Source organism: Neodiprion pinetum, chromosome 7 (assembly GCF_021155775.2).
Source record: "Neodiprion pinetum isolate iyNeoPine1 chromosome 7, iyNeoPine1.2, whole genome shotgun sequence".
NCBI classification, from domain to species: domain Eukaryota; kingdom Metazoa; phylum Arthropoda; class Insecta; order Hymenoptera; family Diprionidae; genus Neodiprion; species Neodiprion pinetum.
This window is the reverse complement of record NC_060238.1, coordinates 11,570,775-11,586,664: the sequence shown is the minus strand read 5'-3', so window position 1 is coordinate 11,586,664 and position 15,890 is coordinate 11,570,775. Positions and strand designations below refer to the sequence as shown.

General features: G+C 37.4%; 2 protein-coding genes and 1 long non-coding RNA gene across 4 annotated transcripts; 1 reads left to right on the top strand and 2 right to left on the bottom strand.

Moving 5' to 3' along the window:
* Positions 1-10,337: 10,337 nt before the first annotated feature.
* LOC124223051 (putative nuclease HARBI1) lies at positions 10,338-13,749 on the top strand. Of its 2 annotated transcripts, none has more exons than XM_069137678.1 (6): positions 10,338-10,538; positions 11,495-11,731; positions 11,853-12,182; positions 12,402-12,546; positions 12,638-12,798; positions 12,888-13,749. In XM_069137678.1, exons 2-6 carry the CDS (start codon positions 11,495-11,497, stop codon positions 13,131-13,133), a joined length of 1,119 nt encoding a protein of 372 aa, XP_068993779.1. In that variant the 5' UTR covers positions 10,338-10,538; the 3' UTR covers positions 13,134-13,749. The 2 variants fall into 2 exon arrangements, with proteins under 2 accessions (XP_068993779.1, XP_046490623.2); XM_046634667.2 differs by having other exon boundaries at positions 10,338-10,684.
* Positions 13,599-14,164, bottom strand: LOC138191233 (uncharacterized). The gene is made up of 2 exons (XR_011177608.1): positions 14,121-14,164; positions 13,599-14,030 (listed from the first exon to the last, which is right to left on the bottom strand). It is a non-coding gene; the product is annotated as an uncharacterized lncRNA (long non-coding RNA).
* A 12-nt stretch (positions 14,165-14,176) lies between these two features.
* Positions 14,177-15,485, bottom strand: LOC124223050 (uncharacterized). The gene is made up of 3 exons (XM_046634666.1): positions 15,255-15,485; positions 14,768-14,972; positions 14,177-14,537 (listed from the first exon to the last, which is right to left on the bottom strand). Exons 1-3 carry the CDS (start codon positions 15,257-15,259, stop codon positions 14,298-14,300), a joined length of 450 nt encoding a protein of 149 aa, XP_046490622.1. The 5' UTR covers positions 15,260-15,485; the 3' UTR covers positions 14,177-14,297.
* Between the last annotated feature and the right edge of the window lie 405 nt (positions 15,486-15,890).

The following is a 15,890-nucleotide window of genomic DNA, read 5'->3' as shown; positions in this document are numbered from 1 at the left end:
AAACCAAATCGTCAGACTTGTATCAATATTCCTACAAGAAAAGTCAGCACTGTTCCAACTTGCAATACGGAGATGATCATGGGCATTCGAAGTTTCGTTGGCCCCGACGATAAATTTATACCCAAGGGATTTTGCATCATAAACATAAACTCATCGGGTTTGAGTCGCATTCTCTTCAAACCACCGTACGCTTGGTCAGATCTATCGGTTAAACACAAAGCTACCTCCACTTGGCTGTCACACAATTTTCATAGAATACCATGGAATTCGGGAATCGAACCTCATGCTGAGGTGCAGAAAGTTGTAACAAAGGCTGTTAAATATGCATGCTATGTATATGTTAAAGGTGAGGAGAAGAAACGGTGGCTGTCGAAGATCCTTGATGAGGCAAAACAAGTGATAAACATGAAAGATTCACACATTTCACCGCTATCACTGGAAAAACTGAAACATATGGAAGAGACGGGTTGGCGGGATAATTATTATGGAAACGTTTCAATGAGATACAACTATGCTTTCGAAATGTTCGGCGGTTGAAGGAGTAGTATGTCAAGGAATGTACGGGGTCTCTCGCGAAATCGTTCTGTCTATCCAACAAATAGGGCGGTTTAAAGGGAATGAAGACTGAAAACATCCCTAATTTGCCAAAAGAATTCATCCTTACGTAGGCATGAAACTCAATCGACGCGGTGTGGGATAAGCTACCAGAGAATATGCGAATGGACACCAACATAGCCAGCCACCGCACATGCTCACAGCATTATAAGTCAACTGATTCCCGTAGTTATGCGTTCAATAGTTCAATTCCCATGGTTAAAGACTGTCCACAATGCAGACTATACAAAAAATGTAAATATTTTAGAATTTATCGTGGTTATATACCGGGACAATCTCTAGAAACTATGCAGTCAAGGCGCATGCGCGAGTTTAATCGGCTGCTCGGGCAGGCTGACCAATCCGAGTTTCTTCTGTCAAACTCAGTTTCTGGTGGCGATGTAGTTCATACGAATTTTTGAGGTTAGAATCTCAAACAGTCGAAGTAGTGACTCGGAAAGTTGATGCGAATGCTCTTTGAAAATTGGCTTTATTGGACTGAAATGAGAAATCTGTTTGAATGTCGGGTGCTTGGAAGAAACGCAGCAGGTAGATGGAAACACTTTATTTGATCACTCTTATTATCAAATACATTAGAAATAACAATGACATTTTTTTTTCCATCAAAAGGTGATACGACCAAAATAATTACATCTCCAATATTCACTGTTATCTGCCTATGCCATTTATCACATGTACAAAGATCGTCGCCTCTTTCAAGCAACTAAGCAACTTTCTCACTTTCCTGTGAATTCAGGCGGTATTATAGAATTTATCACGTTTGACAATGAAATATTAAACCGAGCGTTCAAGAAATTCAAATATCTCACTATCTGTAATAGAACTGTGAATCTTTTTTTTTTTCTTGAAAATAGTTCAACAAAATTTACCACTAGTCGATAGTCAATGTATTTTCCCGATCAATTAATCATTGCTACTACTATTGAAAATTTTCCAATAATTATGAGAGTTCATTTTGCAAGTTTTCAATTATGTTCAATTAAATAAATTGAGGGAACTTAATACTCAAATCGAAAATTCATGTAATATTGGATTCATTGAAATGATTTCTGAATTTCATGTTCGTGCGTTTCGAAACAAAGAAAATCTTATCAGAAGCGTAGAACTCAGGAACGCAAATACTATCCTGTGACACAAGTTGAAAATCAACTTTCTCAAAATGCGCCTTAACGTCACAATTAGCTTCGAAGACAATGATGTTTTAGAGTAATGTCAGAACATTAATACCAGGATATTGGTTCGTCGGATTCAAGATTGTGTCCCTTGTTCCATCAAAATAAATGAATATCTGATTTCCAACCAAGTTCGTGAGGCTTATTTTCCAAATAATGTAATCCGATACAATATCTTGTTTATAGTCTTCCGAACATAACCTTGTAATAAGGATATTTGGAAAGAGTCCCTGTGTTGCAGAAACCATTATAATATTCTTGGTTTTCAATTCGTGCCACTGAATAATTTTTGCGTTTCAGGTTCCATTTCCAATCTCAGGATGAGATTTTGTTTGTTCCAGACAATGCTAACATGAAATCGAGAAATAATTGCGATAAATGGAGATTCACAAGCTTTCAGTCTTAGAGTAGGACCCCGTAAAAAGTGTGAAAATTGAATTTGGTTTTAAGCTATCAATAAGTTGCATTGTAATACCAAAGTTAGCGAGCGAGTAAATCCTATAGCAGACCAAGTGATTATTTGCAAAGCAACGTGCGCTAGTAAGTAAATGCATTCGTCCCACTATACTGGGGTTCCACGAAACCGAAGCACGGTTAATAACTGCAAGTAGCTAGCCAGATGACATCGTCAACTAAAATTAAATTCAAAGACATTTTTAACTGAAGTTATTTAACAATTATAAATTTAGATTGATTCAGTTTGCCCAGCAAAATTCAACCCTACAATCTAATTGAGGACTTGAAAAACTATTTATCTGAATTCAATGCCAAAGAGAGTCAAAGTAAGCTTCAAAATAAGATACCAAATCAAATGGCATAAAGTTTGAAAAACAATGCTGGTCAATAATAATGCTTGAATTACAATGGTGCACAAATGATTCCTCGGTAGAACGAATTGGCGGCAACGGTTAAGTAACAAACTTATCGCTATTGGCTCGATCAAAGTAAAATGATGGGATATTCAGTCATTATCATCTGTAGTATATCCCCCTCTTCAATTTTACCTCAACTGATGTTAAGAAGGTGGCGATGGCCTGATGAAATTCACTCTGGCACCTGATGTCTGACGGAACAACCAGGTTTGATGGTTGTAATGATTTCACAGCTCAAGAAACCAGAATTCTTGCCGCCGAACCGTTTTGGCCGTCAGGTAAGGCATAATTGTCCACGTGTTAATTAAAGTTTGAATTTTGAGCCTGCTGAAAAAAATACTAATTTTTTTATTGAATCCATGTCAAAATATTGTATCAGTCAAAAATCACGGAATTAGAAATTTATTTACATGCTACCATGCCTGACAATTTTAATCCCGCTTTGACAATGAATTATTTCGTACCTGAAAATATTAGAAGCTATTATTATCAGACAGGATCTTTTGGTATTTTTTGATACAACTAATTTCCAATAAAATGCACAAACCATAAATCGTGAATTAAATGCAATTTCAGTTTTATGTAAATAAAGAATCTGTCCACAATGAACATTGTCTTTACTTACCTACCTCTGTTTGTCCAGACTCCCACTTGTTAATAACATTTCACATTGAATTTCAGATTTTTTCTTTCAATAAATAACACCCAACTTCTGTATCATTTGATATTTGCTCTTCCGTTGAATTCTTTATTGCGTCGGTTCAATATTTTCCGATATCGACCACGGTATTGGTGAACGATACTATTCTTCTTTGACAATTCACGCTACGTAAAAATAAACAGTAACATAACCTCAATCCGAGATTTTATGCGCGAAAAACTTACAGCTTTTGAGTCTTGTCTCATTTTGTGTACGTTGGCCCCCTGCTCAGCGGAGAAAAAGATCGCCGCGGGGCGATTTCACCGACCAATGAGATTAAATTACTTGGCGCATGAGCATTGACTGTATAGTTTCTAGAGATTGTCCCGGTATATATTTTGAATTCCAGTTACACCTAGTTTGAAGTGATATAATTTGTGTAAATAAATCTCAAATCAATATGTTCATTAGGGTGTTTGAAAAAAAGACGAATTTTTTTTCTCTTATGGTGCCCAAAAAGTGATAGTATATCCAAAAAAAAAAAATTTTTGGCGCCAATATGAGCTCTTAGTATGAATAGAAGGTTTGCCTCTATTTATTTCTTTATTTTCCATTTAAAGACTACGGGAAATGTTTTTTTTCATTTTTGAATTTTGATTACTTTGAAACAGTTCATCGTAACAACAATCTAATAAAGATTTGTAGAAAATTCTACGCTCTACAAAAAACGTCTAAAGATCAAAGTTCCTCAGGTCAACCGTATCAAAGATATCAGCGATCGAAAATAACACTAATCAAAAATTTCTAATACTTTCCAATAAAAGTACAAAAAAATATCATATGCTATATATATATTATTTTTTATGTAAAATTACTTCAATTCTGTTAACCTGAGACTGTAAACGTTTTTTTTACTTATTGATTCACTACTTGACGCACAAAAAGCACAAAAATCATTTATGTGATATTTTGAGCCTTTATATTATTGTATTTGTGCTTTATGTGAGTTAAATATTGAATTAATTAGCAAAAAAAAAAAAAAGTTTACCGTCTCAGGTTAACGGAATTGAAGTAATTTTACATGAAAAGTAATATAAATATAGCATATGATATTTTTTTGTACTCTTATTGGAAATTATTTGAAATTTTTGATTAGTGTTATTTTTGATGGCTGATATCTTTAAAACGGTTGATCTGAGTAACTTTGATATTCAGACGTTTTTTGTAGAGCGTAAAATTTCCTACAAATTTCTTTTTCAGATTGGTGTTACAATGAACCGTGCCAAAGTGATGAATATTCAAAAGTGAAAAAAAAAATTCCCGCGTTACTTCAATGGAAAATAGAGAAACGGATAGAGGCAAACCTTCCTATTGATATTAAGAGCTCATATTGGCGCCAAAATTTTTGTTTTTAGGTATACTATCAATTTTTGGACACCATGAGAAAAAAAGATCTGTCTTTTTTTGAAACACCCTGACATTTATATATATATATATGTGTATTGTAACGTGGCGTTTCAGAGTCGCCCGTCACAAGGGCACACAACCGTCATTATTTCTAGTTTACGCGTCTTCAGCAGGGTACTTCAACCGAACTCGATACAAAGTAGGAAAAACTACTTCTAACTAATTCTTTCTTTGTAAATTCTGTATTTCGCGCTTCGGCGCAAGCTAATAAGGTACTTTAACGACAACGATCCCGACCACCGAGGGACCGATATCTACCGTTTCCAGCTCTCGACGACTTCGCCTACCGACGGTCTTATCAGACTATACTGGCTACCTTGGTGCACTTCTACATATACAGCTGGGGTAGCATCCACCCGAACCTTCCGTATCGCCTCGACTGCCGGTGAACAGGGAGATAAAAATCCTCCCGACGGCCGAGGGCACCGATCCTCAAGAAGGAACCAGCCGCCCGTTCTATCGGATGCCGTAAGGATGGCGTGAAGGACAGACCGTAACCTGCCATCTTCCGACTTACCGGCCTGGTACCAGACCGACCCCAAACCACTACGTCCAGATTGATAAAGCCATCGTTCCGAGGATCGACGCAGCCTTCCTGTCGGCAAGGACTAATTGTGTGGGTCTTGGTCCACGGTTTAGCCAAGCGTCTGACTGCACGACCTCGGGTATAGGCAGCCGGCTACTGCCTGTACAAAAGCCGGTGGAAGTGAACGATAAGGCGTCACTCTCCACTCGGTAATTCTGACCGAGAGATACCCTGTGTATGCCTCTGTCAGAGAAGTCCCCGATGATAGGCAACCTGGACAATAAACTGAAGCAGCTATTAAGTCGTACGAGTTGGTGTCCACGACGGAATCACGAGCAGCACATTACGCCACATCTAGCGGTAATCTTCGAAAACGTGTGACCACGCCGTAAGCAATATTCGCCACAGGGGGATGGCCTATTCGCGGTGGGGGTTAACCAACCAATCAAAGGGAAGAAGAATCACCTCACGACAACCGCGAGATCGGCGAGCCGAACTCCGACCTCCTTCTATTCTACGCTTGACCTGCTGAGCGACAGTTGTCTCTATTCGTATTCTCCCGATTATTCTCCCGTTTTGAGCTACCGATCTTTTTTCCTTTCGTTTTATCGTTACTTTATCCACCGTTTCTCCACACCCTCTATCGTTGCACTACCGTTAACTTCTACCTATAAATTCAAGTTCTTTCCTTCCTTCTTATTTTCTTTTGACTATTCTAAGTTTTATTTAAAATAAATTGAGTGTTGTGTGCCTGAAGTCACCGACCAAGGTAAGGCTTCTGCCTCTGTATTGTATTGTTACAAAGTTGCTCATAATTTCTATTCTTTCTTATGGTATTCATCGACTTTGTGTGAATCATGGTCCACGGCTTAAAGTTGCAGGAAGCCGCCGTGTGACTGCATGATTTCGGTCATTAATATTGTATTTATCGTTTCTTGGTTGCATCGTGCGATGCCAGTTTTGTGTGAATCATGGTCCACGGCTAAGAGTTGCAGTAAGCCGCCGTGCGACTACATGATTTCAGTAATTGATTATTTTCGTGTCTAAGCGACATCGTAACTGCCGAAAAATTATTTCTTTTGTATTTATGACTTTTCTGATTATTTGTGAATTCCTATTAGCCCGCTTCTGTATTTTCTATCGTATTTTGAGCCCTATTGGCTTTAAGTTTCATTCTATACTTTTTTGTAATAGTAGCGTGCCCTATATTTTATTTCTGTTATTGCTTATTATATTTTTATTTATTTTTGTGCCTATTGTATCGTATATCGAGTTCCTCGGAGTACAACCGAGCGTAGCATCAGCCTCTAAATATTACCTCACCTCTTTTCTATTGCTATTGGCAATTTTATATTATTTTTGCCTGTTATTCTTTTCTCCGTATCTTATAAAGTTAAGTTCTGCGTATTATTCTTGATTCTTTTGTACTGCGGTGTATTTAGTGTATTTCTTTATTTTGTGAACTCTCCGAAATTCTCACTCTCTCATAATTTTGTATTTTGTCTTCTCTCGAAAGTTATGTTCAGGAATTCATTGTTCAATTCCCCAGGTCCGTATTCATTATAAATTATTGATTCTATCGTTCATGAATAATTTCACCGAAAGTTATCTAGTCGATCGTTTACGCTACTGATTTTGTAAATTGTTAATGAATATCAATCTCTCGTACTGGTTATAGTCTATGGTAAATTCGTCGTATTATCTACCGAGCTATCGTTACCTTGTTTTTTACCGATTGCAGTAAAGTTCTCTCGTTTCCAATCGACAGAATAATAATTTTCGTAGCGTCATTTGCACCTTGGGTAAGATCACGTCGCCCAGTGACGTGTAGTTTCGAGTAAATTCTTGCATTATATCGCATCTCTCAACCCACGTTCATTTTTCTCTGTTAACAGCCGTCTCTCGTTTCAAAGCTACCGTTCAATGCTATTCTACCGAAATTATTGTGAACAACGATTGCTATTTTATTAACTACCGCTGTCGAAACCATTTCATTTGCCTGTCTCAACCATGTAACCTTCTCGACAATATATGATCGATTGACCTGTTCATTTTCCTTCCGACTTTAGTTGATTCTTTATTTCGTTATTTTCTTTAATTCTGTAATTACTATTAGCTGCCTTGAATACCGCCACTCTACCAGTTGGTACGTGGAAGTACCTGAGCCTAGCCAGCCATACAACGGGTTCTCTATTTATTTTTCGTACGGTTTCGTGTTATTTTTATTGATTTGTATTACTGTTTGAAAATCGACGCTAACGCGTCTGGCGCCTAACATAATTTATTTTGTTATAGTTTAATATTTCGAATAAGTGGAGAATCGCGCCAAAGTGTCAACGGTAAGTCCTCCTCCAAGGGTAACAGAATTTAGCGTTACAGTATATAAATGCATTGTTGAAGACAGCATCTGTTAAAAGAAATAAAAATACCTATCAATCACAGTTTATTGATGGTAAAATTAGCATTATTTCAAAGCTTTGTCGTGCGGTACACCATAACCCTGAAGTTAAATTTTCAACAAGTTTTGGAAAATTTTAGAAAGTTTAGAAAGTTGAGAAAGGCCAGCACAGCACTGACTATTCGCTAGCACCCGCTTACGTAAATAGCTTATACTTTTATTCGTACTTTCACACTTATCATATACAAATATCACAACTCTTTCCCTTTTTCATTTGTCCGCCTCGGGGAACGACGCAGACCAGGTGTTTTGCCTCTTCCTATTAGTTGATCAATATGTCGCTTCTGAAATAATATTTTGATTGGTTTTAACCAAGTATGTCGAAGGCGCAGTTTGTTTGGAAATTTTTCCGTGCACGCGTTTCTTGTTTTGCACGCCGAAATTGTCCAACATCACATTATCTCTCACTTCGAACTTTGCCTTACGAGATCCCGGTCTCGCTAGAATTTGTACTCTGTGTCGAGTCTCTACTGTTTGCAGAACGCTTGGTTTCAACAAATCAAATCGAGTTCTCAATTCGCGCCTATACATTAAATACGCTGGGCTTGCTACGGTAGTGCAGTTAGTAATGCTACAATAATCGAATAAAAATTTATTCACAGCTGTTGCCAGCGTCTCTCTCCCCTTCACGATCATTGCAACCTTGTCTTTGAACTTTTGCACAAAATTCTCCGTTGCCCCGTTTGTAGCAGGGTGATAGGGTGGAGAAAATGTGTGCTCAACGCCGTTCTTTTCCAAAAATTTTGAAACTCTTCGCTTTGAAATTGTGGACCTCCATCCGTAACACAATACAGTCGAAGTCCATGACGCGTGAACAATTCTTTCAGAACTCCGATAACTCTGTATGCTTTCGTATTTTTAGAGAAGTTGATTACTTCCGGCCATTTGCTATGCGCATCCAGGATTATCAGATACGTATTGACGAAGAATGAGCCTGCAAAATCACAATGTATGCGACCCTACGCTTTGGATGGTCACGGCCCCGTTGTAAGAGGGGTGTTGGCAGGTTTCCTTCGTTCTACCACACAAACCTTACAATCTTTAACTGTATTCTCAATCATATTGTCTATTCCCGACCACCAAACATATGAACGCACATACATCTTGATCTTAACAATTCCTAGATGCGACGCATGAAATTTCTTCAATAACGGAATTCGCATTGATTCCGGAATGCACGCTCGTACGCCCCAGAACAAACACCTTTTTTCCGACCACTCATTCGTATCGCTTATGTTAATAAACTATTTCTTCATCCGATAATTCATGAAATTGTGGCCACTCATTGTTAATATATTTTATTATGGCGCTAATTATTTTACCTTTTTTGCTTTCTGTCTCCAGCATTTTGCTGTCCAAAGTTGACGTACTTTTTTCAAAATAATGTACATTTATAAAGTCTAAATCGCATATACCAGTTCTGTCGTTTACTGGGAGCCTAGATAACGGATCACAGTTTAAATTTGCCGCAGACTTTACATGTTCGATTTTGTAACGAAACCCGGATGAATAGTACGCCTACCTCTGCAGTCTGTTATATGCTGTTATGGGTATGCCTTTTCTTGGACCTAGAATAAGTTCTAATGGCTTGTTGTCTGTGCGTAGAATTATTTCTCTTCCGAAAATAAATTGAAAAAAACGCTTAAATCCGAAAACAATAGCCATAGCTTCTTTGTCGATAATTGGTCTTTTGACCTCGCTTTTTTGAATTTTTTGGATTCAAATGCGATTGGTCTGTCTAACGCATCTTGGTACTTATACGATAGGATCGCTGATAAACCGTAGACTAATGCATCACAACTCAATGTAACCTTTTCTGCTGGGTCAAAATTCGCTCGCACACGCGACAAAATTAGTTTGTTTTTTACCCACTTGAATATTGTTTTGGCAAAGTATCGAATAGTTAAATGTGTGTCTCGCGACACTCAAAATCGTCCTCGCACATGTACGCACACTCGCGTGCAATGTTTAGTTGCCGTCTCTGCGTCAAATCTCGCCTCTTGCTTGTGTCGCGACTCAAAACCTATCAGCTGTATCTCGTGTATTGTCTAGTGTCTCGAAATTATGTATGTGTATAATCTATGTGTTCTCTCGCTCTGGTAATCATCACTCTCTGTAACGTTCTCTTGCGATACGGTCTGTATCGCCATATCGAAACCAATAAAAGTCTCGTTTATCGGTAATCATTATCTCTCTCCATCTCAACATCATTTTCGTTTCATTTACATTCGTTCTCATGACTAATTCGCGGATCCCACGTCAATGATCCATATCCTTTTGCCATCTCTCTAAACAAATATAGTTTCGTGTTTGCTGTTCCATTCAAAATTTTTACTATTTATTAAGTCATACAGTGGCTTTATTTTTGCCCATCTATCTTCTAAAAATCGTGCATAGAAATTTACTAATCCAAGAAAGGAAGCTAATTCCTTTGTATTGGTTGGTCGTGGTGCGTTTTTCATAGCGTTTAGCTTTGTAATGGATTCGTGCAATCCACTTTCGTCTATAACAAACCCTGGTACTTCGATACGCTTTTGCATAAATTTACACTTTTCTACCCTCAATCTCAGATTACACTCCTGGGGGTCGATTCTGTACTAGGCGCAATCGAATAGCGTCCGACGCAAAGTCGACATAGCGTCGGAAGCGTTATATATTGCGTACGACGCGATTCTGTACCATCTCAAATTGGCGCAGTAACTGCGTCAGTGACGATATTTAGCGTCAGAATATTGTGCAGGCTGTTGATCCCGTGCAATCGGGATTGCGTCTTTCATTGCGTTGTAAGGTGAGGTAAAATGTAACATGTGACGTATCTTATTATTGAATTACTTGTGGAAAGTGTGTTATAGTGAGGTTAGAGTCCCGTACTTTCGTGTTTCGCGCTCCATTATCTTTTGTATTGTTAAATATTTGTGAACGGAGTGTTAAAATGTAAATACACTGCACATACGATTTACGCCATATACTTTAAGAACTAAGCAAACCAAAAATTTTATTAAATAAAAGATGCGCATCATATACATATATGTGTGTAAATTATACAACAAGGACGATGTAAAAAGAAATTACGATACACTTGTAAATGAGTAATTAGCTCAAGAACACAGGGGGAAACGATTACAGCGAGGCGTCAGTACGACATAACCTCAAACTAATACTAACAGATTTTTCTGAAAGATCGTTTGACGGATTGGAAACTAAAATCGTTGGGCTGTTTGTCTAATTGCTAGATGCAGAAGCCTTCACTATTTTAAATGCTTCTAGTCATTCATTTAAGGGAAAAATATGTTATGAATTTTTTGCTCCATTTCCCTCGCGCTAATCGCTGCGAAAAGGCAGAGGAGGGACTTAATTGGACCTCTTCTTGAGAGTATGTGAAACACCGACGGCCGATATCAAAAAATATTTAAAAATTTTTTTATGGGTGCTTTAATATTTTGGAAAAAAGCAAAATGTTACGGACTACGTTTATAAATTTTACGTAAGCCAATATTTTTCTTATTCCCAAAAACTCATCACTCTTTTGAAAAAATCTGCATCTAAGATTTGAGGAGGGAATAGGGTTTCACATTCCCTTAAAGTGTCTGGCTTTAGTACACATATAATATTTGAATGATGTCGAGTGTACGGCAATTAATATAAGGTGCTGCAAATTCTGCATTAATAGTGGTATGCTTGACAGCAGTGAAGTGCTGTTTCTATTTCTTTCCATAGATCATGTATCAAATATTGAATTTTTAGATGGCTATGGTAATGTTACTCGTCGATATAACAGACTTTGAAGAAGAGGACGAAGAAGTATTACAGTTACGAATCACCCGCAAGAGGTTGCGCGATGAGCTGAATGTATTCAATTTACCAGATATTCAGTTCAAAAATTTGTTCAGAGTTTCAAAAGATTTAGTGAGGGACCTCGTGACAGAACTGAGACCACATCTGCAACGTGAACGCCCAAATGGTCTTTCAGTGGAAACTCAAGTAAGTATATAATCTGAAAGTATGTCGATTGAGTTACAAGCAAATGTTATCATACGCGCATTCTGTGCGCTTATCACAAAAGAATTTCACAATTAATGATCCTTTCTTTATCTTCCTACAGGTTCTTTGCGCCATTCGGTTTTATGCAGTTGGTTCTTATCAAAGAGCAATAGGACAGGATTTTGCATTGGCTTTGAGTCAGACTGCAGTCAGCCGGTGTATCAGATCAGTGTCCGTTGCTATCAATGACCATATGCTTCGCCGATGGATTAAATTCCCTGCCACTCCGGAGCAAAGAGAGGCAGCTAAAATAAAATTTGCTAATGCTCCACAACCATTTCCTGGAGCAATTGGCGCAATAGACTGCACTCATGTCGGAATCGTTGCTCCTAAAGAGAATGAGGAAGCTTTTGTGAATCACCATGGTTATCATTCTATGAATGTTCAAATGGTTAGCTGAAATTGAAGTACAAGTGTAATGCATGATAGAATTAATGTAGGTATATTATCATACATAACGCATGAGTTCACTACCAGGTAATCACTCGAATATGTAAATAAATGGGTGCTTTTGATTATCATTATTTTCTTGATACTATCCATAAACAATAATGCAAAATACATTTCACTGTCGATAATAAATCCATTGAAATGAAAATGCTGTTTTTAGATTTGTGATCCAGAACTCCGTATTTTAAATGTGAGCGCCAGATTCCCAGGATCTCGTCATGATGCTGCAATTTGGATGCAGTCACCTGTGCGCAATCTTATGGAGCTGTGTCACAGGCAAGGCGAGAGGCAAACATGGTTGTTGGGTTAGTAATTCCGGAATCGGAATGTCAATTTTATTCTTTCCTTCTCCCTAGTTATATATTCCCAATTTCATCTACCTATCTTACTACTTAGGTGATTCAGGCTATCCTTTGGAACCATGGCTCTTGACACCAATACCGAATGCTCCAAATGGATCACCTGCGTATGTATATACCGCTGCACATTGTAGTGCCCGCTCAGTTATAGAGCGATGTTTTGGTGCACTCAAATCGGTATGGAGATGCTTGTCACATGTGAGTTTGTGGTCAGAATAGTCAACAGTTATAAACTCAATTTAGAGCGAATTATTCTCATTGTCATTTTATATTTTTTTCTACTTCAGCAACGTTTATTAATGTACGAGCCTGATATGGCGGGAAGAATAATCAATGCTGGTGCCATGTTGCATAATATGCGTTTGCATTATCGAATACCATTTGAAGAGATCGCCGAGGAAGATGTCGCACAGGCTAATGCTATGCCAGCACCCGGACCTTATATTGCTGAACCTCTTGAAGGAAGAGCACGCCTTGCTGAGGGACGCCGTGTACAACAGCAACTTATCCGAGACAACTTTATGCACTTGTAGTTGGCGGTGTATATGTGACTTCGTGAAAAATCCGGAAAATCATATGAAATACAGTAGCGCCCAAAAGTATTTTGACAAACACAGTAATTGAGTTAATCACATGCAAGAATAAACTACAAAAATCAATAATATTATTTGTTGAAACAAATTCGATGTTCTATATAGTTGTTAAAAATGATCTCTCGATTACTCGAAAATAAAGTTGAAATAAAGAAAAGTAAGAGAAACGATCGATCAAAGTGATAACGAATTTTATATTCTCAAAATACTTTTGAGCATAACTGTATGTTTGTGGTGAGACTTGATAGATATATATCTTATACCATATCTCTAGCGTTGAGATGTCCTGTACGTGACGAAAATTGTATATAATTTGAATTTTTTTGAATGAGAAAGAGCGTGTGAGTTTAAATTTGTATTGCTTCCTTAAAGTCTACCGTCTTTCATCGATTTTTCGCTATGAAAAGTAACTTTTGTGATTTACTCTGCTGCTGACTATGTTTTAAGGTTTCCATGGGAATCCTACGGAATTTAAGAAAAAACGAACAAAAAAATGTGCATAACCTGCCAAAAAAGATGGGCGTTCAAAAAAATTAAAAACTTTATTTAACCTGAACTCATTCGGCGTTTTTATTTTACATCTCAATTTCTGAGCATGTCACAGGAAAAAATTCTTAAAAACAAAACCACGTCCGTATGTAAGAAATCATACATAAAGTTTTACATAAAAAAAAAATTTTAATAAGAATATGATAGAGATTAATGGAACCCTGTCATCGCTACCGCTATTGAATTTAGGGCCTGGCACATCTGCCTCTTTACTTCTAATTTGTCTTTCTCCAGCTCCAGTCGTTTGGCTTCGTTATTGGCAGACATTACCATCGCCTGTGACATTCTCTAAAACATATAAGTACAAATATTTGCACAATTCCACTGGCATAATAATTTGCAGATCGATTTATTCATATACAGTTTAAACAGAAATACCTCAAGTATTTTGTTCTGCTTGTGTTGCATTTCTACAACCGTCTATGAATGAGTTCCTTTGTTCAGCGTTAAATTTAACTTACTTTAATACTATCAGTTATTATCGTTCATTCACGCATATTTTTCAAATTATTTGCTACAATTTTGATTTCGTCTTGTACTCGGCATATAATCTATCTAAAAGAATATCTTCTGTAAGCAGTTTTTGTATTTCATGTTCTCATTACATACCATCTCTTCAGGCATCGAATCAGGGACCCTGCACCCTTCTGTTACAGCAGGTCCTATTAATCCGAGGATCATTAAATCTTCCTCGGATAGCGTATTGCTATTCACAGGAAAATTGCCAGTTTTAATGCGGGCATTTTTGAGGCTGACAGCTTTGGCTCTGACGCGACTTTTTATATCCTTCCAAACCTAAAAAATGCCATAAGAACTGTTCTTCAAAAACAGAGTTTCCACCGTCACAAAATTTTCAGTCTCGTTTTAAAACTTTTATTTCAGTTCTGGTAAAAACTTGGTGAATGAGAATAAAAAAGTTTACCTATTATGGTTTCATCTATAAGTAAATTACACTAACTGCAAATAAACAGTGTTAAAAAAATCAACGTTTTTATAAGGAATAAAGGTTTTCGAAGTTTACTCACTTTCTGCCACTGAATTTGGGTTTTCTCAAACCCTAAGGAGTTCAATTCCCTTGCCAATGCCTTCCACAATTCGTCTCCTTTTGCTTTTCCTTGAGCACCTATAAGGCGTCCTGCTGCAAATTCTCTGTGGTTGTACATATATTCAATCAAATATTTCCTTTGCTTAGTGTTGTGTTTGTGGGAACGTTTTGCTGCTTCAGTAGGACTGTAACAAATCCATGTTCATATTAATGTGACATCATAAAACCTGCCATTATCATCTTATAAATATGCCTAGTCTTATAACGTCCTATAACAGATTTTTTAAATAGCAATTTTGTGAATAAATGTAGCTAACAGAAGTAACACACAGAACAATGAAACAAAAGTTTTCTAGAGATCATAATTAAGGTTATGATCTCTTATATATTAATATAAATGTATTATTTCATTACTTATGTATTAATTTCATATAAATATTAATCTCATATATTATTTCCTTACTTACTTCATTTTGTACGTTGATTCTTCACAAATTTCGAAATCACAAAAATTTTATGGTTTATTTATGCAATACAATGTAACAAAACTGCAAATACAATGTAACACGTAAAAACTGTTATGTCGCCGCCTGACAAGTCTAGGCTCACGGCTTCCTTTAGAACGTTAGGTTCAAACCACGGTTTGAACGCAACCATTGCGCCGGCGAAACCGCTTGCTTGTAACGCCTGACGCAAAATAGCACCCGGTACAAAATCGCTTTTTATAATAGCGTCGCTTTCGCAAGCGACCTTTCGTGTTGCGTCGCTTCATAGCGACCCTTCATTGCGTCTAGTACAGAATCGACCTCCTGAAGCCTATTGCACACCTATTCTAAATTATCTAAATGTTCTTCTACGGTTTTACCCGTTACATAGATATTGTCTAGGTACACGATGGTTCCGCTTATACCCCATGAACATTTATCCATTTTTTTTAAATGTCTGCTGGCGCTGGATAGACGCCCTCTGGAACCTTCGTGTATCTGTACAGTCCATTGTGCGTAACTATTGTTGAATATTTTGAGCTTTCTTCGTCAACGGGGAACTGCAGGTAAGCGTGTGCTAGGTCCAATTCCGAAAAATAAACTCCCCCTTGCAGTTTG